The sequence below is a fragment of the Onychostruthus taczanowskii genome, unplaced genomic scaffold (genome assembly GCF_017590055.1).
Source record: "Onychostruthus taczanowskii isolate IOZ18803 unplaced genomic scaffold, ASM1759005v1 scaffold87, whole genome shotgun sequence".
Classification (NCBI taxonomy): domain Eukaryota; kingdom Metazoa; phylum Chordata; class Aves; order Passeriformes; family Passeridae; genus Onychostruthus; species Onychostruthus taczanowskii.
Window position 1 is genome coordinate 1964358 of NW_024506662.1, and position 24687 is coordinate 1989044.

Sequence of the window (24687 nt, forward strand, 5' to 3'; positions counted from 1 at the left end):
TTTCCTAACAGCAATGTACTAACATCCACAGTTCTGACTTCCAGCAGCAGACTACTTGATGTGAAAACATGCACCAGAAATTCAGAAACTCATTTTCCCATGAATTTCACAGGGTATTTGTTGGGTTTCTTTTTTAACCGAGTTATATCACCTTCTCCCTGTGGCTGCTGCACCCCTTGGCTTGCAGGGCTTTCAGCAGCAGTTTTCTGGATTTGTACCATGGATCACAGGGTATCATTCTGCAGGATTGTTGTGGCTCACACAAAAGATGAAAATTCGAGCTATTAGGGCAACCATTTACTGCAAGCCAGCCACTAAGAGGATCCCATTGCACTTGGATAACTATATCCTCTCACCTTTTTCTGCTGAATAATGGGACAAAAAACCCCAGATTCGCTCTCAGATGAATGCAGAGACCATTTATTACTTGGAGTAAATATTTAGTAACAAATCACACAGGGGATTACCAGTATAGCCTTCAGGTGTGTAATAAATGACCAAAAACAGACCAAAAGAGTTCTATTAAATGCTGGGAAGGAGGGAAACAAATATAAGAAGCTTTCCTCAAACAAAAGATTAGGCTTTAACCCCATCCCAAGTATCATATGGCAGAGCACATTTACAGAGTGCCAATTTGCCATTTAATCATGATCCAGTAACTTCATCAAGAAAACAAAGATGTAATCCCTGTTACTCCCTTCTCACTCTCTTAAAGCGCAAACATCAGAAGGTTTTTTGAACAAAATGACCTGGGGAAATGAGACATCATGCATCCAAGTTTCCATGAGGTAGGAAGAGCTAAAAGAACTGCTTGTGTCTACACGAGCTGCAGCTCACAGCGTGGAGTGGGGGAAGAGAAGCTTCCAGGTTGCCACTTTGCCTTAAAAAGAACCAGATGACTTCTGTGTACACCACTAGCCTTTATAAATAGAGATCTGTAGGAAGGAATGGTAAAAGGACTATCGCCTTGGGGGTATGCAAAACGCTTAGTTCACAGGGAAAAGGCAATAAAAGTTCTCCTACTTCAGTTAAAAAACGTGATTTTTTTTTAAAATTGGTCCCATAATTTTGCTAAAGACTTAATATTTAATATTGCTAAATTTTCAGAGATTTCCTCACCTGATGATCCTGAATCTTCCTGCCCACTACTCTGAACGTGTTGTTGCCTGTGTGATGATATATGTGAACTCTGCTGAATCCAGTTGATCCTCCAGCTGGTACCCATTTCTTGTTGGCATCGTCGTAGACCATTACAGCAGCTCGTGCTTGGCAGATACTCTGTTCACTGTTAATACACAAAGTAGAGGAGAAAATAAAATTACTTGTGACAAAGCATCATCTTTCTGGTTAAGGTTTTTTTTTGGGGGGTTTTTTTGTTTTTTTTTTTTTTTTTTTTTTTTTTAATTTAAAATGTTAAAGCAATAGTCCTTGCAACTTGCTGAAACTCCACCCTTCTGAATATAAAACCACCAGGACTTGGAGATTTTGCTTATATGTGTTCATTCTGAAAAGCTGTGGCCCAGACAGACAGGTCTAACAACTAATAAAAGAGATCAAGAAGGTATTCACTACTTCTTTTTGCATTTTTTCCCCTTACAGTTTTTTTTTCCCTCCTTTTCCTCACCACCAGCCATGAATTTTCATTAAATGCCATAACCATACACAAAGCTTTCTGCAAAGACCAAAGAATCTGCACTAGCTTCATACAATCTACACTTCCCAGTGGAAATTACTCCTGCAGGAGATGAGAATTGGAAGGCCCTTGTACCTTTTAACACACAGACAAGAAAACAAACACAGAGAATAAAGTCCAGCACAAAAATTTCATCAGCTCCTAAATGAAACACATTTTGGTTTTGACACATTTTACAACAGTTGACACCCAGATGTAACATTTTCTCCCTGAGAAAAGGTTCTACTGATCACCAGAAAGTGCAAACTAATCAGGAGATTGTTATTGGCAGATAATCCTGATTATGCCAGTCAGCTGGAAGCTGAGCTACAGCCTGAAGTTAAAAAGGAGCATATCATGAATGTCATCATGTAAGAAACACATGAAATCAGACCATACCAGAAACAGACTATTTATTAGGAGAGGAAAGGGTGATACCATGCAGGTTGTCTTTGGGGGTAATGTCCAGATGCAGACAGGAAACAAAAATAGAAAGGAATGATTTCTTATCGGTAAGTCAGATTCTGTGAACATACCACTCCAGCACACCCAACATTATAGAAAGCACATGATGCCTGGCTTGCAAGGAATGTGGCCTGCCATTTGGAAAACTGAGAAGGCTGAGCAGACGTGCATCCTTCATAGGAAAGTAAAGGAGTATTTTTCATATTTGATGAAAGAGGGAAAGGATGCCTCCCCTACCCGTCTGTCTTGGGTTTTTTGGTGATTTTTACTGGTTGATTGGTTTGGGAAGGGGTGTGTGTGTTTGTTGGGGTTTTTTTCCAAAGACCATGCTGAATTTCCCAGTATCTTATTCACATCTCCTAACACAAGAAAACTCTGAAGTAAATCCAGCTGTTTTGTTAACTTTCAATACGGACATTTTTGAGAAAACAGAATCAATTTCTATCACACTTTCCATGGCATTCTAACAACTATCAAAGTGCTCAATACTGGGATGCTCTTCAGGGCTCATGGAGAAGAGAGAATACTGGGATCATGTCTCTCACGCACATGGGAGATTCATGATCAAATGAGGAAATAGGTTCTTAATTTAAAAAATGCACGTGTTCTATCCCTGTGTTCACCTATTCAACAACTAGATCAGAACGAGATTACAACCTCTAATTAGACCATCTTTTTTCTAGTTCAATTTAGGGATTGTAAAGTGATAATATACATGACTAAAGTGCTTCTTTTCTAAGCATAGTTTATAGCTTAGACTGGAAGGAGCACATCTGAACCAGGAAGACTAAATGCAAAGAAAATAAATTTTGGTGCAGCTTTTAGGCATTTTGCAGTCCCATTAAATATACACCACAGTGAAATATGGTTCACTCACTTGAGGACAGTGCAAGAACCTACTGGATTTCTTTATTTTTAGATATTTTTGGCACACATCTTAAAGTTCAAACCTAGAAACATTCTGTACAGTTCACAAAGTACATGACAAACAGTAATGTGGTTTTTCTAAAATGCCTGACTGTAAACTTGGAAAACTTCTGAACCCATAATAAATTTTTGCTATATTTCAATTTGGATCAATCACAGACATGATAAACCATAGGTGACAGGCCTAGATACTGATTTGGAAGTATAGCCACGTGGTTCACAGAGTTATTGCCAAAAAGTAACTTCTATTCAGTCATGTGCCAGACAGATCTAAAAAAAAAGATTCTATTAAAAATTGAGACTATGATTCTAAGCTAATATGTTCCAATTACAATAAAGGTAGAACCAGAAAGTGACTGTAAGCAATGGTGCAGTGAGCAGGAGACTTAACAGGACAGACCACCAAATTGCAGGTGCTATTATTCAGCCTAAGGTTATAAAACTTTTTACATTATTTTATTTAACATACTAAAAAAATAAAGAAATAAAGAAGAAAAACCTATTCGTTTTAGAACTATTCAGTATTCAAGTGGCACTCTTCACAAGTGCAAGTAAGATGACCTTGAACTGAATTTCTAGCTTTTCTTTAACAACTACTAAACTATTTTTAGTTCCACTTCTCAGGCCATGTCTTATAACTGGAAGTATTAACCAAGTCCAGATCTCGGCTACTTCATGGTCCATTTAAAATAAAACAATTTTCATAACAGGGAATTAGGTTTATTCATATAAAAATATGAGATGATTCACAAACTTTTAAAAATGACAACTACAAACAATTTCCAGCTGACCTTTTCAATCAGTACATAAACCTTCTGCTTTCATTTCATACAAGTCCTGTAACTGAAATTTCACTGTTCCAAGTGTGTAATTTTCATACCCAGGTATCAATTTGAAGGTGACATGCTCCCCTCCTGCCAACAGTTCCCACCACACAGCACTTTGTTTATCAGACTGCAACAGTAAGATGGAAAAATGAAAAGAAGAAAAGACCCCTATCAGGAAGAAATTAAATCATCACAGGATTATTTCCAGAGTTCAATAATTATCAGGTGAAAGGGTGACTTATTCAATTACTCTCTCTTAGTAATAAGTTCTCTAAAATGAAGAAAAAAAGAAAAGCATGGAGGCATGAGCTTTAGTGAAAAGAATCTTTAGTTCTGCTCTTCAATGGCAATTTGATAGTTTAGCATCTGAATATAGTATATTGTACATTATAATTAGACACCATAAAGTACTTAAAAATGAAAAAAAAAAAAAAGCATACTAGAAATCGATTCACTTCAAAGGGTTATACCAAATCAAAAATCTACACTCTTAGCCCATGACTATCTTGAACAGATCTAATGAAAAATACAGTTTAGGGTGTTTTTCCGAAGATCCACCTTTTTCTAAGAAAATTCTGACTTTAGCATACACACTGTTACTAGAACCTGAACTAGCCTCTTGTATTCTACAAATACATATCAACTATCAACTTCAGTGCAAAAGAACAAGAGCCAAGTGAATAAGAATGGTATAGTTTATTGTATTTCTTGCTTTTCACGCTTACGACACTTCCCTGCTGTACTTGTATTAGGGAACAGGTCTTCACCCATCTCAGTATTTACACATGAGCTCCTCACAGTCCCCAGGGTTTGCTGTGACACACGTGTCCCTTACATGACCTGTGCTAGGATGGCTTCCTTCCTTCACTGCACCAGAATCACTTTGGTCTGATTACAAATGCAGATTTTTGTACATATTACCTTACACTGGTGGAAAATAAACAAATTGTCTCCAGCTATGTTGCAAGAGAAAAGAAAAAGGGTCTTCGTCTCTTTGCCATGTCATTAGGCCTTCAAAAGCATCCTACTGGGTTTACTTGCCTATTTTTTCTCTTCCTGGTGGGGTGTAATGGTTCCAGAAACCATTAGACTTGGATTAGCCTGCACCTTGTCAATATGTGAGCTGATTAGGGGATGTGGGAGATTGAGCATCTCCAGCTTCACATGCTACTGCCAAAATGCACAGCTGCTCCAAGAACTGATTGCTAGATTATTAGGGCAGTGTGCTGAGGAACTACAGTGAAATATTAACAAAGAAAAACTGAGAAATTGTATGTTCCCAAGTAAACTTACTAAACTAAGTATATGAAATTATTTGCAGAAAACAGAAAATTCACACGAGGGAACATTCATGCAAAAAAGTGCTTACCAAACCTTAGGAGACAAAGTGTACAAAGCTCTCTTCCCAAAATGTAAAGCTTGACAAATAGCTGGATAAATATATGTTAGGAGGAGTTATTCTCCAGACAAAGATGTAAGGCTCTGATTGTTAAAGCCAGCCATTATTCTGGGTAAGTCCACCTACAGCAATACCATATAAAGCCAACGACAGGGTGGCTGGTTTTTATTTGGGGTGGAAGAGTGGGGGGAGGTCTGGCACTCAAAAGGCTCACACAAAAAACCACAGTAGTAATGAATCATAAGTATAAGATTATTCTTATGGGAGAATATACTTTCCTCCTCCAGTGATGAGATCATACAAAAAGCTCAAAAACCATAGCAAACTGAACCCTAGCAGACATCATTCTTTTGCCCAGATGGAATGTGTTCATTCTTTCACATCCCAAGTTCTTAAGCTCAATGCACAGTGACACCAATCCAGTCTGCTGACCTAAGCCTTATTTTTTTTTCCCCTCTCCACAAGAAGTGGATGCTTGGTTTTCCTCCCTCAAGAACTAAAAAGGATAAACATACTTCAAGGATCAAACTCACGAAACACAGCAAAATTGCAGCCACAGAAAAGATCATTTAAATATACTAATAAAAGCAAGGAAAAGCTGTGATAGCTCTGATGCTCAGCCTTTGGTATTTTTGTCAGTAATGTAACAATGAGGGTTTTGAAAAATTATATCCCATTACCACTGCCTCTGGTGATGCAGGTTGGTTTTTTTTCCTGCTATGTTCTCAATTTACAGAGACATAACAACATGTTCTTAAAATGTGCAGTCTTTGCAGGGCAGAAGGAATGGGAAGAGACACTGATTCATCAAACGCCTGTTTAGGATTTTCAAACCATGTGGCACAAAGCTAGAAAGAAACTCTAAACATTTCCAATTCTAACATCTTAAAAATACACATTTTTGAAACCAGCTAAATGCTGGTTGAGATATAAAGTTCTGGATCTTCATGGTGGTGTTTTGCAAGGTAATTTTTCCTGCTTGTTTGTAAACCCCAACTGGCACATCACAGTGAAAATGTGTGTTCTGTTTTGCTATTAAAAAGTTAAAACCCAAACCCAAAACAAAATCCCACATATACTGTACCACTACTTGTTATTAACTAAATCAGACACTGTAGACAAAGTTGCCATGTATTCTAAGTTGCTCATCTGGCTTAACAGTTAGGCTACTTTTCAGCATCTTGAAGTTAACACAGAAATATTTCCTATGCCCTCAAATATGCTCTAGACTGAACTCAATTACACGGCTTAATATTTATTTTTTTGGGAGTAAGGGAAAGGGCTTGGCTTTGTTGACGAGGGTGATGTGAGTGAGGAGAGGGGAAGAACTTTAGGTTTCAGCTCATAATCAGCTGCTTTAATTTTATTCATTTCTTGAACTTTAGCACTTCAGCCAGAAGGACGTCTCAGAGGAGTCTGAGTATAACAATTACCACCTCCTTCTGCCAACAAGACATCCACACCACCAACAGGACATCATGGAAAAATAGAAACCTTTAGGGCTTCTGCAGAGGTGAACACAGCAGTCCAATAAGTTAAATTCCTTGAACTCATCCTCAGCTGAAAAGGAAGAATCTCAATTTTCCCTGCATTACTAAAAGCCAGTTGAACGTGGTGCTGGCAAGGGAACATCACATGCTTGGTACAGCAGAAGGAACTAAGCTGTGCTGTGCACTTGTACCCAGCTTCAAATGATGCAGCTTGCCCACTCCAACACTGCAGCCAGGACGGAATTTACTTGCTATTTAGGTTTTAAAAGAAGACTCAGGAGCAGCTGATTCATCTGACCTGTTTCCATGCAGATTCTTCTTCAGACATTACACCCCCCCCACAGGCCAAGAGTCCTTGTTGATTCCTTCCAGTAGATCCAACTCAAACAAGAGGGCCTGCTGGAACAGGAGGTGAATGCAGAGGGAAAAATCCCAGATTGCCTTCCTGTACTTGCCTGTGCCTAGAAAACTTTTGATTGATAACTGAGAGATTCATTCATCTCTCCCACTTTTCTGTCTCTGATAACCGATTCATTCATCTCTCCCACTTTTTCTTCTCATGAATTACTCAGAATACAGATTAGCTGCAACATCAGAAACCAGCAGAAAATCCTGCATGGAAAATCCCAACTAGAAATAAAACTAGTGCTGCTGAGAAGCAGGGGAAACTGAATCACTGGGATTAATAGTTGGCAAAGGAAAGGTGCTTTCCTTTTGGCACAGGGTTCTGTAACACGCCAGAGTTTTAGCTGGTACACAGTTTGCTGAGAACAAACTTTCTCTGCTCAATGAGCACCTTCCACTGAGAGAAAATTGGTTTTCATCTTGTGCATAAAAGCATTTAGCATTAATTTAGGAGAAGTCTGCTCTCAGAGCCAGAAAAGTCTCATAAATTTCTCTTGTTGCTATAAATCTGTTCCTTGATGATTTTGCATTTGTAGCTTGTTCTACAGCAGCAGGTGAATATCAAACAGCTGAAAGAAATCATTGCAGGACATTCAGGCAGAAAGAGAAATATTATTTAGAACAGCAGGTTGATGTCAAGTGAAAGCCTACTTTTCACACAGAATTCCCAAATTAAAACCCAAAGAAATTTTCTTTACCCAAACGTTTCACATATTCATGTATTTCACGTTTCATGCAACGAACAAAGCAATTTTGTGTTGGCAATTCAATATTGTCTCCAGGTTTGTCATATGCTGGTTCACATAAAAATTCACCTATTCCCTCAAAGGAACTCAGAAATATGTAGGAGAGAATATGACAAGGCAAACCAATAAACACTGACTCCACAGAGACAAACCTTAAAAACCCAGAAGTATTAATGGGAATTAAGAACAACAGATTGAAAAACATGGATTATTGAGTAGCATGGAACTAGTTCTATTAACAATGGCTAACTGTATATGCAATAATGTAATGTAGTATTAATAAAATATACATATGTGACTAATTTTAGCTACCCTTAAATTCAAAAATACTCTCTGAAGTCCAACCAAAGATAATATTAAGATGCTTCACTTTCAACTCTCAATTTAAATAGGCTGTGTAGTTACCCAAAACCAGATACCATTTTTTTAGGAGAAACAGACACTAAAATCCCTTCATAAACAAAGGTAAGGGTGTTTTTTAAACAATTCCTTCAGCAGATAGAAGGAATAACCATTTGCTGTCTTCTTCCTTTAAAAAAGCACAGAATCCTGAACTTTCATCATCCATCATTGCAATCTTGAGACAGAAAAGAACATGGATATGCTAGAATTTTATACACAGATTTGGTCTTTGCCTTGTATGCAAACTTAGTGGTAACTTTATGGAAATACTTTATTATTATAAGCCGTCATGATTTTAGCTTGGAGGTAAGATTTTCAATGAAACAACCTGCAAGAGACAAGAGCAACATTTTCCCACTTTCTTCCACTATTTTCTATAACTTTTCATCCCACAGAGAATCATGAAGACTTTTTTTCCAATAAATATTTCCAACAGATGTTTTGAAAAAAAAATCAGGACTATACAGAGGCCAAGGATTTCATTATAACACATTTACACTGACAGAGGAAATCTTTCTAGCCATTATTTTTACACTGGTAAAATAAAGTCCTGCATTTAGACTCCACAGAAGCATGAAATAAGATAATTCAGTTTATGCTTGCTCCATGCACACATCCGTATCCTTGTTTTCTTTTATCTTCTTACACAGGGGTGTTCCCTTAGACATGGCATTTTTGGTAATTTATCCTGATTTTTTCCTGAAAATATTACATTGTTATAATCAAATCCATTTTTCCACTGATTTTTCGAACATATTTCTTCAGGGCATTCACCACTTTGCTTACACTAAAAGGCTGTGCAGAATCCATGCAGCAACTGAAGTAGATTCAATACTGTGGCATCACAAGCCAAAGGTTTTGCCACAGTAAAGGCTAATTCCGTCTGGGAAGTGATTTTACTCAACAGTACAACAGGAGCAGAAGATTCCTACCATGATCTTTCACCTACCTCAAGACAGATTTTTATCAAAAATCAATTTCTTGGTTTGTCTCTGTTGTCAAAGCTAATGGGAAAAAATCTCTAGAGCAAAATCTGGGAATGAACCAACCTGCAAGCACCAGGGTACCCTGTAATTGAACAAAGCTATCAACCATAAAATCAGTATCTTTACTGAATGGGAACCATCATGACAGATTGAAAAGTTCAAGGCTTTTAACCTGAAGTCTTTAAAAGGCCAGGACCAAAAGCTAGCCAGACATATTAGTTTTTTTCCCTACAAACAGTCTATTTTTCGAGGGTTTGTTGTCTTCTTTGCTGCAATTCCATGAATCTGAGCCCAACATACTGTGGAAAGCCTTTTTAAGCAGGCATTGAAAAACACCATCTCCAACAACCAGACTGACAGCTGACGACTTCCTGTGAAAAACCACTTAACATCCATACATTTCCTATGTTCTATACATATTTTAACAAAAAGTGACCTTCTTCTGTTATTTCCTAAGCTTTTGACACATGGTACAAATCACAGCTTTCAGAGCCCAGATTCCCCAGGCAATCCGAGTTGCTGAACGTGCTGCAACAGAATCCATCATTACATTACCAGCACCACAGATCATGTAACTCATTTTACTTTCAGATAACTAATGCCCAGCTCCTCCTGAACAGCAGGAGAGCAGTGTTTTTACACCACCTATTTAATATAAGGGCAGCCTCTGATGTAGAGAGCTGTGTAAAGGGAAGGTGGCTAATCTTTGAGTGACACATTCTAGCCCCAGAGTTAACATATGAATATGCAATTCATAGTTCATTACAAGATTCATTACAAGAAGGAATTGTCTTCCTAGAACTTAATTTCACCTGGAAAGAAAAACAACCCACCACCATATTTTGTTAATTTAACACTTGTTTTTAAACACCAGGTTGACATGGATGTGTTGGGCAGGTTGGATTGGGTCTAGTGGAAAGTGTCTGTGCCCATGGCACAGGGGTTGGAACTGGGTGATCTTTAAGGTCCCTTCCAACCCAAACCTTCTATGGTTTTATGGATTAATCATGAAAATGTCAGCAGCAAAGCACAAGAAAAGGCTACATATAATTGCCTTGGTCTCAAAACCAAGTTTGGTCCCAGTTTCCAGGTTTCCATGAGTATTGCATTAGAGGGAAATAAACTTAGGGGCTCCAGTTTGATGAAGTGGATACAGAGGGTCCATCCAGCTGAACAGCATGCACCCAACACAGGGGGAGGCACCATGTGGTGACACCATGAGGCCACTCTAACAGCTCTACAGGGTAATCAAGAGAAGTTCCTGACAGCCTGAAGAGGACAAATGTCATGACCATGCTCCAGCAGAACAAGAACCAAGGTTTGGGAGCCAGAGGGTTGCAGGGAGCAGTTTGACACCCACCTGGTAAGCTGTCACTAGAGCACTTCTCAGGGGGATCAATACCACTACAATGCTGTTTAATGCACTTGTTGATCACCAGGAAAATGGGGTGAAATGAAACTTCAGCAAGGCTGTGGATGCATTTCTGTGAATTGGGATGGACTGGTATGCTGGACAGCAGAGCTGCTGTTCACAGGTTTCTCAGCAGGCCGGAGAAATCAGGTGACAGAAACCTCAAGAAATCTGTAGGCAAGGGCTAAAACTTGCACCCAGGACAAAATAACCTCAGTGATGTAAAAAGTGATTGTTCCCCCTCCATGCAGACTGCATCTGGCACATTGTGACAAATTTTGGGCTCCCCGGTGGAAGGAACAACTTTGACAAATTGGAGCAAATCAAAGAGAAAACCATTAATGGGGCTAGAGGAAAAGATGCACTGGGAGTGGCTTCACAGCTGTGCTTCTTCAGTCTCCAGCTAAGGCAGGAACATAATGGCCACTCTCAACTACTCAACAGGGAATTACAGGGAACAAGAGTCACAATCTTCTCCCAAGTGCACTACAGAAAGGTGGGAGATAATCAAAAAGTGCAGAAAATGAGCTTTTAACCAGGCACGGAGAAGCTGCACCAAGAGATCAGTGAAATACTGGGAGAGGCTGCCCACAGGAGCACTGGAATCTCCATCCTTTGAGAGTTCAAAACTCAACCCAGCCAAGGTGATGGGAGCAGATGAACCCCAAGAACTCCCACCTTGACTAAGACAGTGTGTGGCTCGAGAAGAAATAAAATTATTTGAGAACACCCTACTGAACTGCAGATATACAAGTACTTTATTTATGACAATTTCTGCCTTAGCACCTCATTTTATTGGAATGCTCTTCCCAAAAATAACAACATGCATTTCACACTTGAAGTTTCAAGCAGCCTCTCCTTCTGTAGCCTTTAAATGAAGATCTTAGAGACTGCTGGTGCTTCTAATATTCAAAGCCTAAAAGTAAGAGGTTTAAATAAACAACATAGTATTTATATCACTGGTGTGTACTACCAAATAAATGTCTGAATATTTAATAATAAGCAATAAGCCTTATTTCTTTCGCACTCTCCTCCTAACAAAACACCTAAGATTGATTCATGAATTTCTGACATCTCTTAACAAGTCTGTACTACAAAATACTTCAGCTATAAACAGAGCTCTTGACAATCCTGTCCTCATTTCCGAGGGCACCAGGATAAGGAAAAGTTCTGGGCCTTATTCAAGCAGCTCGAAACAAAGGAATCCTTAAGCAACCCAAGATCTGTCACAGTGTAGTAAGCAAACACTGATGTGTAAAAATTACCCCAGTTACAACAGCTTCCTTGTACAGGAAAATCTAATGAGCATTCTTACGTTGTGCATTCAGCAGAGACATTTATGATAATGTGTAAAACAAAGGAATACCAAATTTCCACTTAAATGCCTCTCTACAGTAGAGGTCTGCTCTCCTCTTTGAGCACGGGTTTCCACATACAAATTTCACAAATCAAGGAGAGCTTGTCATTATCAAGTTGACACAATCTGGAAGCATTCTGCTTTCACTTCAATTATGGGTTATTTACATTTGCCATTGAATGCAGTCAAAGTTATCACCTATATCGAAATATGAATTCAATTTTCCTGCCAAACTACTGCATTTACTCACGGAACAGCACATTTTTCTTGTACTCTCCTCTTCTTTGATCCAAATTACTTTTTGGCAAGGCTAAGTAAGTCTTATTTGAGTAACTCTGATTTCTTTCCCACACCACTTTATCTCTCAATATCACTTTTTAAACTACTATTTTTTCACTCCTCCTGTACCTTCCATATTAGCAATATCCTTCCTGAAGTGGCTGCTCACACAGCTACTTCAGAAGCTCTTCTTCCAAGTCTGACTGCAAGTCAGTCAAGATTTTAACTTGAAGAAATTCCTGATTCCAGTTCATACACTACCCCCCAACTCCCTCCCTTCTTCCAGCAATGCTTGCTAATACACTTCCCTCGAGGTACTAAGGCTTGCCATTATAACCTAGTCCCTTAGGTATAATCTCAATTACATACATTCTTTTATTAAATGCAGCTTAAATTAACCTATAATCATTCAAACCTGTGATCAGTTTTTCCTACCCTTCATACAGTGCTGTTTCACAACTAAATTCAGCACCTGCTAAAGTCTGAATCTTGATTTCATCAGTTAATGACTTTGATAACAACAAGGTGGTAAAGGTAATATGATCTAAAAATTCTACTGCTATTTATACATTTACTTATAAATCAAATGCTTTTTCTGGAGCGGCAGAGGGATTCAGAGGAATCTGTCTTGTCATATATGTGCTGCTGTAATTCTAACAGAAGGGTCAGGTTACTTGTACACTAATTGGTACTTGCATAAGCAAAAGGCTTGAAGTGCTCTACTCTTCCCCTCCAGACTAGCAGCCAAAGATCAGCACAAGAAGAAATAGGAAAATCAATGTTAGAATTCATTGCAAAAGTATTTTGAGACTCAGTGACCCACTTTTAACTTTGAACACCAACACACGACTGCAGTAACTAATTCAATCTAGTTAATAATTAACATTTACATTTGTGCATTCATTACATCTAGCACTCTGTCCTAGAAAATTGGATGATCTAGATGCACCATGAAACACTGAGTAGAAGCTGTTTGATTTTCCCACAATGTCAGCTATTTCAAGCATCTCTTGCAATAAAAATTAAGCAGAGAGAGTGCAGTGGCAGTAAGCACACAGCCCTTGAACAGAAGTGTATCAACACAGATGTGTGCTTGAAACACTTGTTTGGAGGGGTTTTACCCACACAGAGCAGCCAGCACGAATGGACATTTGCACCATCATCTCAAGGAGTAAAAACAAAAACTATTTTTCAACATCTCTCACCTCTCTCAAATAGGTCTGTATCAAAATTCCAGCAAAATGGTTACAGAGTGGAAAAAAAAAAAAAAGAAAAAAAAAAGAAAAATGCAGTCTAACTACAGAGCACACAACACCCACATGGAAAAAAATTACTAAATCATTATGCAAGGTCATAAAAGTTACTATATTGATCAACATCTTTATCCTGAGTTACACACTGACTTTTCTTCTAGAGACTAGCTCTTCTAGTATTTCAAACCTCTTGGCAATGTAATTATTGCTTCAGACTGCAATACTTTGTTTCCCCCATTTTAGGATGCTTTGCTTGTTAGCTCCTTAAATGTTGTCACTGAGATCTGCCTTCACACCAGAAAAACAGTTACCAAGTTAAACAGTGAGAAACTGTGTTTGCCTTGCTTTCCTGGTCCCAGTTCCCAAGCAGTTCAGCTGTCTCTCCAGTTGTTCCCTTTGCTTTGCAAATGCTCGTGTTTAGAGACAAAACCTCAATTTTAAGACTCGAAAGGCAACTCTCTTTCACATTTACTTTAATCTTAAATGTGTGTCCCAGCTGGAAACAGGACAATATGCTAATCTGTTAAACAGTAGGATCTACAGTAGCAGGCACACATCCATGTTCTGTTCCATTAAAATATCACCTACCTCTACCCCCAAGCTCTAGAACAAATTGCATCACATCTACTGGAGATAGCAAAAGGAGATTATATTTCCCAAGAGTCCTTTCATTTTAAACTTTCCCAGACATGACAAATCACACTTTCAAGTATATCTGCATGAACAAATACAAATAATTATTCAACAAATCCAAAACCTCTGCATGTGAATATCTATCTGTACTTGGGCACAAGACTTGACTCTGGAACAGACAAAATTTGATTAAAAACATCACTCAGAAGAAAACATTCCACAGATTTTTATGTTTTCATATATTGTGTTGTACACATAATACATAATTTTATAAAAAATTCCACAGTGTAAGTCCTTTATACACAATGGTATTACCAGGTTGGGAAGTCCCTTAAAGTTCTGATAATTATTTTTTTTCTTTAGGGCAAGGACAAAAGTAGTTACTGGCTTCCTTTACTAGAAAAACAGGAAAATGAAGTTTTCAAAATAGCAATTAGATCCAAAAAACCCCTGATTTAGCAAGAGTACATTTATTACATTACTATCAAAACTGGAAGATATGTTTAGACATTTTCTTCTAATATTAGTTAGAATTGGATGTCAGCTATTCTATTTCCTCCTTTTCAAGGAGCATAACTGACTACACCTTATCTCACCCTGAGAGCCCAGTATTTAAACTGAAAATATTATTACTTTGTACTTAATTTTACCGCTTATCTTTTCTTACCCAAGTTGATTCAGTGAATCATTACATACAAGGAAGTAATTCTCATTAAACTGAAATTAGAAAGTCACTCTAGAAAGTAAGAATACAAAGAGCCCAAACAGAACAGCAGCTCTAGGCAGTCAAAGCTTTTATTCTGTGGTTTTACGTATTAAAAATACATCAGAGGAATAAAAAGGTAGAGGCCTATACTAACCACTACACATTCCAAATGAAAAAAAAGACTTGCAAGCTGCAACTGGGAAAAGAGTATTTAAAATCAAAGTTATATATTCATTGATTATTTGCACTAATAAATAATTTAGAGGAGAAACTACAGCGCAAAGGTGAGCTGAAGAACAATTTTGCTCACACCAGAAAATCAAGACTCCTTATCAGCATATCTATTGTTTAGGGCTGTGCTAGCTGCAAGTGCCAGAAAGCTTTATGTGAGCGGGGATTTTCACTGGTTCAGCTAATCCAGCAGTAATTATCAGAAAATGCTCTTTTAACACATAAAGGCAGCACAATCCAGCTGCCATCCAGGGGCCTCTCCCATTGTACAAGACCAGGCTCCAAATGGAACGTGCCTTTCACTGCTCTAGATCAACACTCCAACCATTGTATTCTCTTCTCTCTCCAGCTTTTGGAAACCACCTTTTCCAGGCAACCCTGCCTCGATATGCTGATTTAAAGAGAGGAAGGTCAGCTCTACAGGATCAGCACAATTGGTGTGGTTAGGCTGTGTTTAAACTGACATGAGACGTAGGAAACCAAAAAAGGATAGGGAGATGTAGGCAGTCTTTCCCTCATGCATGGTTCATGAGGCTGAAGGAAAATTTAACCCCTAATCAGTTTTCTGATCCTCAAGACCATCTACTGCTCTGCTTGCTGTTTCTGTAATTTTCCTCTTTGCTTTCCTACAGACACCAGTGTCAGGCAGCAAAGCAATTAAAGTAAGCGTGGCATCATCTCATCCAGTCTTCTCCTCATCCAGGTTCAACCACGATTTTCACTGGTTCAGCTAATCCAGCAGTAATTATCAGAAAATGCTCTTTTAACACATAAAGGCAGCACAATCCAGCTGCCATCCAGGGGCCTCTCCCATTGTACAAGACCAGGCTCCAAATGGAACGTGCCTTTCACTGCTCTAGATCAACACTCCAACCATTGTGTTCTCTTCCCTCTCCAGCTTTTGGAAACCACCTTTTCCAGGCAATCCTGCCTCGTTTTAACCAGCATTTTAGGATGTTGCTGTCTCTCATTCTCATTTCAGTGCTAAGATAACTTAAGATTTATGGCAGAGAACATTTGACTGCTGTTTCCAGCCCTTACTCCTAGCTGGGTTTTTCCAGTGTCACAACACTCATTCAACAGCTACGCTTGGAGGTTTAATCTTTAAACCACACAGGGAGTGTTCTGCAGCTTCCCTCTTCACAGAAGCTCTGGGAATCCTACTCTCTAACCAGGGCCTTCAGGTCTGCTTGCAAATAAGGACTTTTGAGGCGTTTGGGTGAGGTTTTTCTAATTTTTTTTTTGTTTGGTTTGGGTTTTTCTGGTGTGTTGATGGGTGTCTTTTTATTCTTTAACTCAAGAATATTTCCATGCTGTAGCACACACATCAATTTGATAACAACAGCGACAAGATTTAGTTCTCTTCAGTTGTTACCTTCCTCACAAAAGTCCTCTTTTAGGGAAATGATACACAAGACAAGGGGATTAACACCAAACAGCATTTTCAGACTAGTTATGCATTCATATTCCAGAATACATTATGTGATCAGCTGCTTACCTAAGGTAAGCAAACAGTATGCCCTACCAACCCCAAATAGGTATTTTGCAAGGAGACAGAGGGAAAAGAGAAGTTTTATTATCAGCCTTCTGCCACATGTTAAAACCACACTTCCATTAGCTGGTCCCTGATATAGTGTAACCCAGTTTCCATTTCTGCACATCCAATTGTCCAAATTAATTTCTTAAAAAGCAGGCGATGAAATGTAACAACAAAATTTGGTTAATGTAATGTGACACAAAGTCAACAGAACTCAGTTTATGTGTCTTTGTGCATAAAACAAACAGGTAATATTCCAGAAAACACTAATAACCTTTAAATAGGGTGCAAAAAATTACACACTTTCAACTTTTTTTCCACTGTGACCTTTTTCCTCCCCTACATCAGCATATTACTTGTGGGGGTTGTTTTGTTTATAGAGTTTATCTTTAAAAGCAAAAAGGTAAACTGCTTGCTCTCCCTCCTCCCTGCACAAAGAACAGCATTCACTGCCTCTATGAAGGACCTGAGGGCTGTGAGTCATTTGTTTTGGAAAAAAAGCTCCCAAAGGCTATCAAGCAAGACTGTTGAGATAAAGCCTTTCAAGACTTACATCAGGGTTTCCCAGACACTACGTGTACCAGTAAGTGCAGACTAATCACATTTTGTCAGACTGCACACCACTTCTGAACCCATCCACCAGCATGCCAGCGAGGCTAATGTAACCATGAGCTATTAGAAGCACATGCTACTCCACGGAAGAGCTCTTCTGCCTCTGCATCCTCCTGCAAGTTGCTTCAGAAGCAAAAGCTAATTTCTGAATGACACATTCTAGCCCCAGTGTTAACATATGAATATGCAATTCATGGTTTATTACAAGAAGGAATTGTCTTCCTAAAACTTAATTTCACCTGGAAAGAAAAACAACCCACCACCATATTTTGTTAATCTAACACTTGTTTTTAAACAGCAGGTTGACACTGATGTGAGTGTAGGGCAGGCTGGATGGGGCTCTGAGCAATCTGGTCTCATGGAGTGTCTGTGCCCATAGCACAGGGGCTGGAACTGGGTGATCTTTTTCACAAAGCTGAGACAAATAGGAAGCAAAACCAAGCAGGGGGGACTCAGAGTTCCTACTGCCAGCAAGAGTGAACAAAGCAGAAAGCTGCAGAAAGGCAACTCCAGGCTGAAGGAGAAAAGAAACCCCAGCAAACTGGTTAGCCACCCCACCAGCACAATGCTCTGAATCAGCCAAAGCTCTGGTTTGGTTTAGGAACTTTTATTCCAGGCATCTAGGCTGCCAGCAACCTAGGCAGCCTAATCAAACCCAGGCCTTGTTAGAAGCAGTAGTTTGGATGTCAGTAGCTGTTTTCCTTATGGTTCTGTGTCAGACCTACAGCAGCATCTGCACTCAAAGCAGGACAGAGGTTATTGAAATCCAGCTATGGCAACACAGCTCCCTTCTCCAGCTGGGACATCAGGCAGTGTTTTTTAGCAGCTAATATCTGCTAAATTAGGTGGACACACAGAGAAGTCCACAGGAGCGAGACTTCTCAACAAAATAACCCAAAACCAACACAAAAGCACAGGCATTTTGAAGAAAATATTAAAATAAAAAATACAATAACAAGCACCAGCAGGCAGTCTTACCTCTTCCTGCCTAACAATGGTCAGAAAAGTAGCCAACACATTATAAGGGAGCATTCAAAGCAAATTGGGAAGTCTGGGAACAGACTAAATACTATTCACAATTCCTCACAAAACACAGCATACAGCAGGACCCACCATGAGCATCTGTGTTTCCTTCACCTCAACAGCTAAAGAAACAATTAGAAAAGCTTCAAAGAGGTAAAGCAGCACCCTGAAACACCTAAAAATACTGTTGCATCACATAAAGACATTCAGTTTATGGAACAGCCTCATGAAAAAACAGGCATGTCTTTTATAGGGCACTGTAAGCCCATAGGGAACACTTTTCCACTATTTTTTAAAATATAAATAATTGTACTAAGTACAGATGTAGCAAACAATTTCTTCACCTCCATTAAGTAACCAACATTCACACTGCAAGATCTAGTGATGTTAACAATGGCTTGGCCAAAACAATCCAAATAGTATTATTACTGCCAAGAGCACAGACTTCCTGTTGAGAGGCAAATCCACCTCCAAGTATGAAAAACATGCTCATAAAAACTAAGATTCCTGTGAGTTACCTTTGAATGTAAGATTTACCACTTTATAACCTTTTTTTGTGACAAATCCATTGATGACTAAGTAGCTTGTCATGAAATAGTGTATGTGGGGGGAAAATAAAAGCTGTAAATAACTAATGGTCATTTGGGAACTGTTTGTAACAAGCTGGCTCAGGTAACGTGGGCACATACAAGACTACAGGGAAAGTACCACCTTCTTACCAGGAAGGACAAAAGATCACACAGAAGTGACATTCCATCATTAGCCAACTTATTTAGGGCAAGGGGGAAGCATTGCATGCCAAGCACACGGTATTGACATCTACCCATAAATTGTAAAACATAAAAGCATAAAGAAAAAGTAATTTCAGTTTGCTTTCTACAAACACGAGCACAAAGTAGCACACTTTGGACTAGAGCAGAAATCCAAATTGGGAAAAGACTTGGCAAGGCAGAAGTGCATCAAAAAAAGACACAGGAATTATAAGATTACAAAATAAAAGAGTAAAATTGCACATAGAGGGAAAAAACCTGAGGATGCACTTATAACACCCTCTATAAACAAGAATAACAGGAAAATTCCTCTAACAGCAGTGAAATACTAGAACAGACTATGAAGAAATGTTGTGAAATCTCATGGAAGAGTCTGAAAGAGTTATACATGTCAAGATAGTGGCTTGAGAAGAAAGACTCCAATAAACCTATTTTTGGAGCATCCCTTGCACAGGCAGCCCTTGACCTCACAGGCAGCAGAGCACACCTGCAGGCAGAAGGTGCCAGCCCCCCTTTCTGACACTGCTATGGGGGGGACAGACCCCATCACATGAAAGCCCCCAGGCAGTGATGCAATCCCACAGGTATCCATCCTGGGTGAACCCTGGAACAGGAGAGACCAGCACTGGCAGAACAAGGTCAGGATCCAGCAGCAGAGTTACAAAATGTATTGCAGCACTTAGGCGCTGGTTTTACGGCTCCCAGAGCAGCAGGAGGCTGTCTCAGAAGGCACAGAGTAAGAATCAATCAGCCAAATGTATCTGGCTCAGATGTTCCCTGACCATGGCTCTGCTCCCACGTCTGAGAAACACCCAAGGAGCATGCATAACTTTATTAGGATCCAAAGCTGCAGCTCAACTAATTTGCAATTACGGCACCAGCTGGTGGCCCAAAGCACCGTGCTGTGTCATTTGAGCCTCTCAATGTCTGTGGCAGTAAAAAAAACCCCGATGCCTACAGTATTCCAACTTCCTTTGACATTCCAGAGACAAAGTTACATGTGGGAAATCAACTGAGCAAGGATCTAAACACTCACTTATCATAGTTCAGGAAATGAGAAGTCTTCCCTGAATTCAGAATGTCTCATCAACATAAGTGAGACACAGCTCAGCAGTGTTCTTACTGTTTTTTCTCACACTTCTCCAAGTGATTTTTATTTTGACTTATCTGCCCAGGATAAACAGTCCCTCAAATGCAGCACTGTCTAGAAATGATCCTGGTAAATTATGAGCAGGCATCTGATTAATTCCGAGTCCCAGGATAACAGATCACAGAACAAGCTCTTCGTGGTTAGAGCAGAACGTTCTGCCTCCTTACACGTGAGACTTCACAACACACAAAGACTTTCAGGTTGCTGACAAAGGAACAAACAACCCCTTCCCACCAAAAGAAAAGAGGGCAGTGCTTGAATAATAATGATTCGAACTCAGTGTTTGCCATCCACTGGCAGAGACACTAAATTGTCTGTTTTCAAGCTCGAAAAGCACCATTTTTCCTAAATATTTCAGACAAGGTACAAGAGACAAATATTCCACGTTTCAAATATTACACACAGCAGCAGATGCAGAGAGAATTTTTTGGCCAGGGGGGAATAAACAAAACAGAAGTTCTTCCTTTACCATCATAGGAGGCATTTACTATTCTGAGAACCAGAAACTTGGTCTCATAAATGATGAGGGACTGTGAAAAGTAAGGCTGAATAATCAACTCATGTGTTATCTGTTTTTATCATTTCTGGAACCCATTAACCTTTAGCAATAATATTCCTTAAAATGAAACAAAATGAAACCAATGAATCCCTGTCCAAAACCAAATTAATCCCTAAACAGTCTAGAAACAGACTCCTGGTTACAGTTCCCAACAATTTTTAATATAGTAAAACAATAATTTTGTTTTTAGTATTATTCTATTTAAGTTTCAGTGGTTTCAATTATTAAGGTGCCTGCTGAAACTCATTCCACTGTGGTTACTCAAATGGTATTTGTTTCAGCTGATAAGAATATGCAAATTTTTTGGTCAAACAGTCTGGATCTTTATCTGCTTCTTATAAAAATTCTGGATTACAGATGGTTTTAAGAAAGTCCTGAGCATGTGCAGCTTCTCCTCACGTACTGTGGTCTGTCAGCTTTGCTGTCTGGAGCATCTCCCTTCTGAGGAAAGGCTGAAGGAGCCAGGCCTGAGGAGAGACAAAGCAGAGGGGACCTCATCATGTCTCAGTATCTGAGGGAGGGTGCCAGGAGGAAGGATCCAGGCTCTTCTCAGCAATGCCAGGCAACAGGACAAGAGGGAATGGGATGCACAGGAAGTTTCACCTGAATATGAGAAAAAACTTCTCCTGTGCAGTGCCTGAGCACTGGAACAGGCTGTCCAGAGAGGCTGTGAAGTCTCCCTCCCTGGGGACATACAAGAACCATGTGGACACAACCCTGTGCCATGTGTGCTCTGGGATGACCCTGCTGGAGCAGGCAGGTTGGAGCAGATGACCCAGTGAGGTCCTTTCCACCCTGATCCATGCTGTGAAAACATTCTGTGGCACCGAGGTTGTTCTAGAAAGCCAAGGATGACAGGAACCACAAACATCTGCAAGTGCCTGGTAATTCAAACTACAGCAATTTGTGCCTGTTCACCACTTCCAGACATGCAATACTTTCTCAGATGCTGCAGTCCATACTTAAGCCTAATTTAACTTCCATTATCAACCATTTCAGATGTTTATCCTCCAGCTGCTACTACTTCTGCCAGAGCATTAAGTGACAACAAATGGCCAAGCCATCAATCTTACCGATGTCCCTGAGAAACTCGGTATCAGTTGTCCTGTGTAATTCTAGTGTCTGGATAAATTCTAACACCTTGGGACAACTCTGATAATTAGATTCAAACAACTGACCACTGAAGGCTGAACAACTATTAAAACACTCTGCCTAAAAAAAGAGCTTGAGAATTTTGGGCTTGTGGTATTTGGTGTTGGTTCTGAAATCAGCTTCTGCTCTCTAAAGGTCCAGCCTCTATGAGTGGTCTTTCATGCCAGGTGCATAAATACATATAAAGGATGAAGAGGAGATGTTGAACCTTCTCTTCTGCTTTTTGTAACAGATTGGTCTGAATCTGTCTGCAAAAAGCAGAGAAGAAAATTGTGTAGGAAAGTTTGCACGGATATCCTCTGTGCTAGAATTAGGTCGGTGCTATCCATGCTCCCCTTTCATGTACAAAGTGACATTTTTAGAAATACTGGCTAACAGAAGCTTAGAATTAAAACTTGCACATATCAGCAAATTTGTATTTTTGAAAGTCTTGACTTCAGCATATATGGAGAGGTTATATTTTTAACAAACTGCATTAAAAAAAAACCTGTCAGACGGTACACAAGGTCTGTTTGCAGAATGACTGCACAAATTCCTGCTCTGTGCATGCCATTTGACTCAAAGTGCAATCCCAAAGACAACAGGTCTCTGTTTTTCACATACCAATTGTTGGCTTGAATCAGTAAATTCATTGTCTGAGTCTGCATGACCACAGCCATAATGTAATTTAAATAAAGTTCTCATTCCCCAAACTTTTACAAGTACTTTGAATACTTTTTGGTATCATAACATCACTTATTACTCTAAAGCAGCCTCCAGACTTGAAAACTACATAACTCTGTGAGGAAACAAAAACCACCCTACAAAGCCTCACATGCTTGGCAGTGAGGCCGTTTAAAAGAGTTTTCCATCAAGTCCTACACCTTAAGAGACTCGCACTTGGTTTCTGAAGGCGCTTTAGGACCAGAGGCAAAGCACTGACTTCTGCCACTGTCCCACATCTCAGGTGGTGCCTGCTGAAACAGTGGCTTACTGCAGAACCTGCAGGGCCTCTCCTGGCAGCCAGGTAACACCAGGGTGTGGCACAGCAGCCAGGACAAAAAGCTCCCTCCAGATCCTTCTCCAGCTGATAACAAGCCTGCAGGATGCAAAGGAGAACTGCAATACACCAGCCCTTCCTCTGGAGAGGAAGCCACAGTATTGAATTAATACAATACATTAATACATTGTATTAATAGATTAATACAATTAATACATCCTGTATTCATCCTGTAAGTACTGTATTCTAAGTTTAATTTACTTGATTCAGCCTAGATTTAACTCACCAAAATCTCTATGCTTACGTTCAGCTAACAGTCCCATGCCATCCTTTCCATTTTCATTGGAAAAATTTTTATTCCTGCTTAACACTTTGTTCAGTTCCTCAGAATCCCAACAGCCAAAAATGCTGTTCTTTGCAAAATTTATGCTGCAACAACAGCCAGAATCATGTCTAACCTTCATCAATATTCAGTTCTGGGTACTCCAGTGATAAAATTTAAACCCAGCGATTCAGTTATAATAGCAAGTACCTCTAGACAACATTTCATTATCAATTTGCTGTCACTACAATTTGAGTAGGATTAAAATTTATTGCAGTATTTTTGAATTTTAATCTAGGTTCTGGTATTATTCACCTATGAAAGCAATTAGCAGAAAAAAATTCATTTATTCAATGATCCCAAACAAACAGTGAACACCTTTTCAACCAGAGTTCCATTTCACAGGACAAAAAAAAAAAAAAAAAAAAAAAAACAACAAAGGGCATGTGAAAAAAAGTTATGTTTAAAACACCTAAGCACACACTAATTTTTGCAGCTAGCCATCAGCAACAATACTGCAGAGAAACAAAACAGCTAAATACAAAGTTGGGCCTCTTAATTGGATCAGAGAGGTAATGAATTAAGTTCACAGCTGCTTTTAAAGGAAACACAAGGCAGAGGTTTTCTGTATTGAAAAGAGTTAGCCACCTTAAAATGGAAGCTCAGTGTAAGTTATTTGTAAAGGCAACTCACTGTGGTCAGCAAATATCCTTACTAGGTGTTACCCGTGTGATTCTAAGAGACAAGTAAGGCCTTCCCTGCGTCATTCACTGCTCCATTTTACAATCCAAAAGAACCGAATTTGGCCTAAATTTAAATTACATAACCTCCGCTCCTTTCAACGGGAGCTTTACAACCGTAAATAAAAACAGCTTTGGTCCTGACATGGAAACATAACTGAATTTTGAATTAATTAGAACACAAGCATATTTTCTTATACACAGCTACATTCTCTCTTTACAGCCAGCATCTAACAGAGAAAAAAATAAGAATTCTGCTGTAACTACCTGCACCTTCTGAGCGCACACTACCTGTGAAGGTTTTAAACAGCATTTCAGATTTCCCAGAACAAATCAGGAACTCATCCATTTCTTGCCTGTACTTCAACACTAAATTGTTAACTTCTTCAATATCTAAAGCCCACAAAATTTCCATCTTCCATCACTGAAAAATTACTCCTACTCCCGTTTATGACAACTGAGGATGTAAGAGAAATCAATCCCAAAACCTTCATTTGTGTCAGACTAAGACTTAAAATGCCCAGAAATGCTAGGAGGAAATTCCTGGACTAATCCTAACATTCACGATACACAGACTATGCCAATCCACAAATACAAGCAGTATGAATGCAATGGGCAGCACATAATTTAAAAGAGGAATAAATTCAAGCATTT

At 39.2% G+C, this 24687-nt stretch overlaps 1 protein-coding gene across 11 annotated transcripts in view; it reads right to left on the minus strand.

The window, feature by feature from the left end:
- The window catches only part of ENAH (ENAH actin regulator), a 91943-nt gene that overhangs the window by 45852 nt on the left and 21404 nt on the right, over positions 1–24687 (minus strand). For all 11 annotated transcript variants that reach the window (XM_041425079.1, XM_041425075.1, XM_041425073.1 and 8 more), the window contains exon 2: positions 1120–1285. In XM_041425079.1, coding sequence (XP_041281013.1) covers positions 1120–1285 — 166 coding nt within the window. The remainder of the gene's footprint in view (positions 1–1119; positions 1286–24687) is intronic.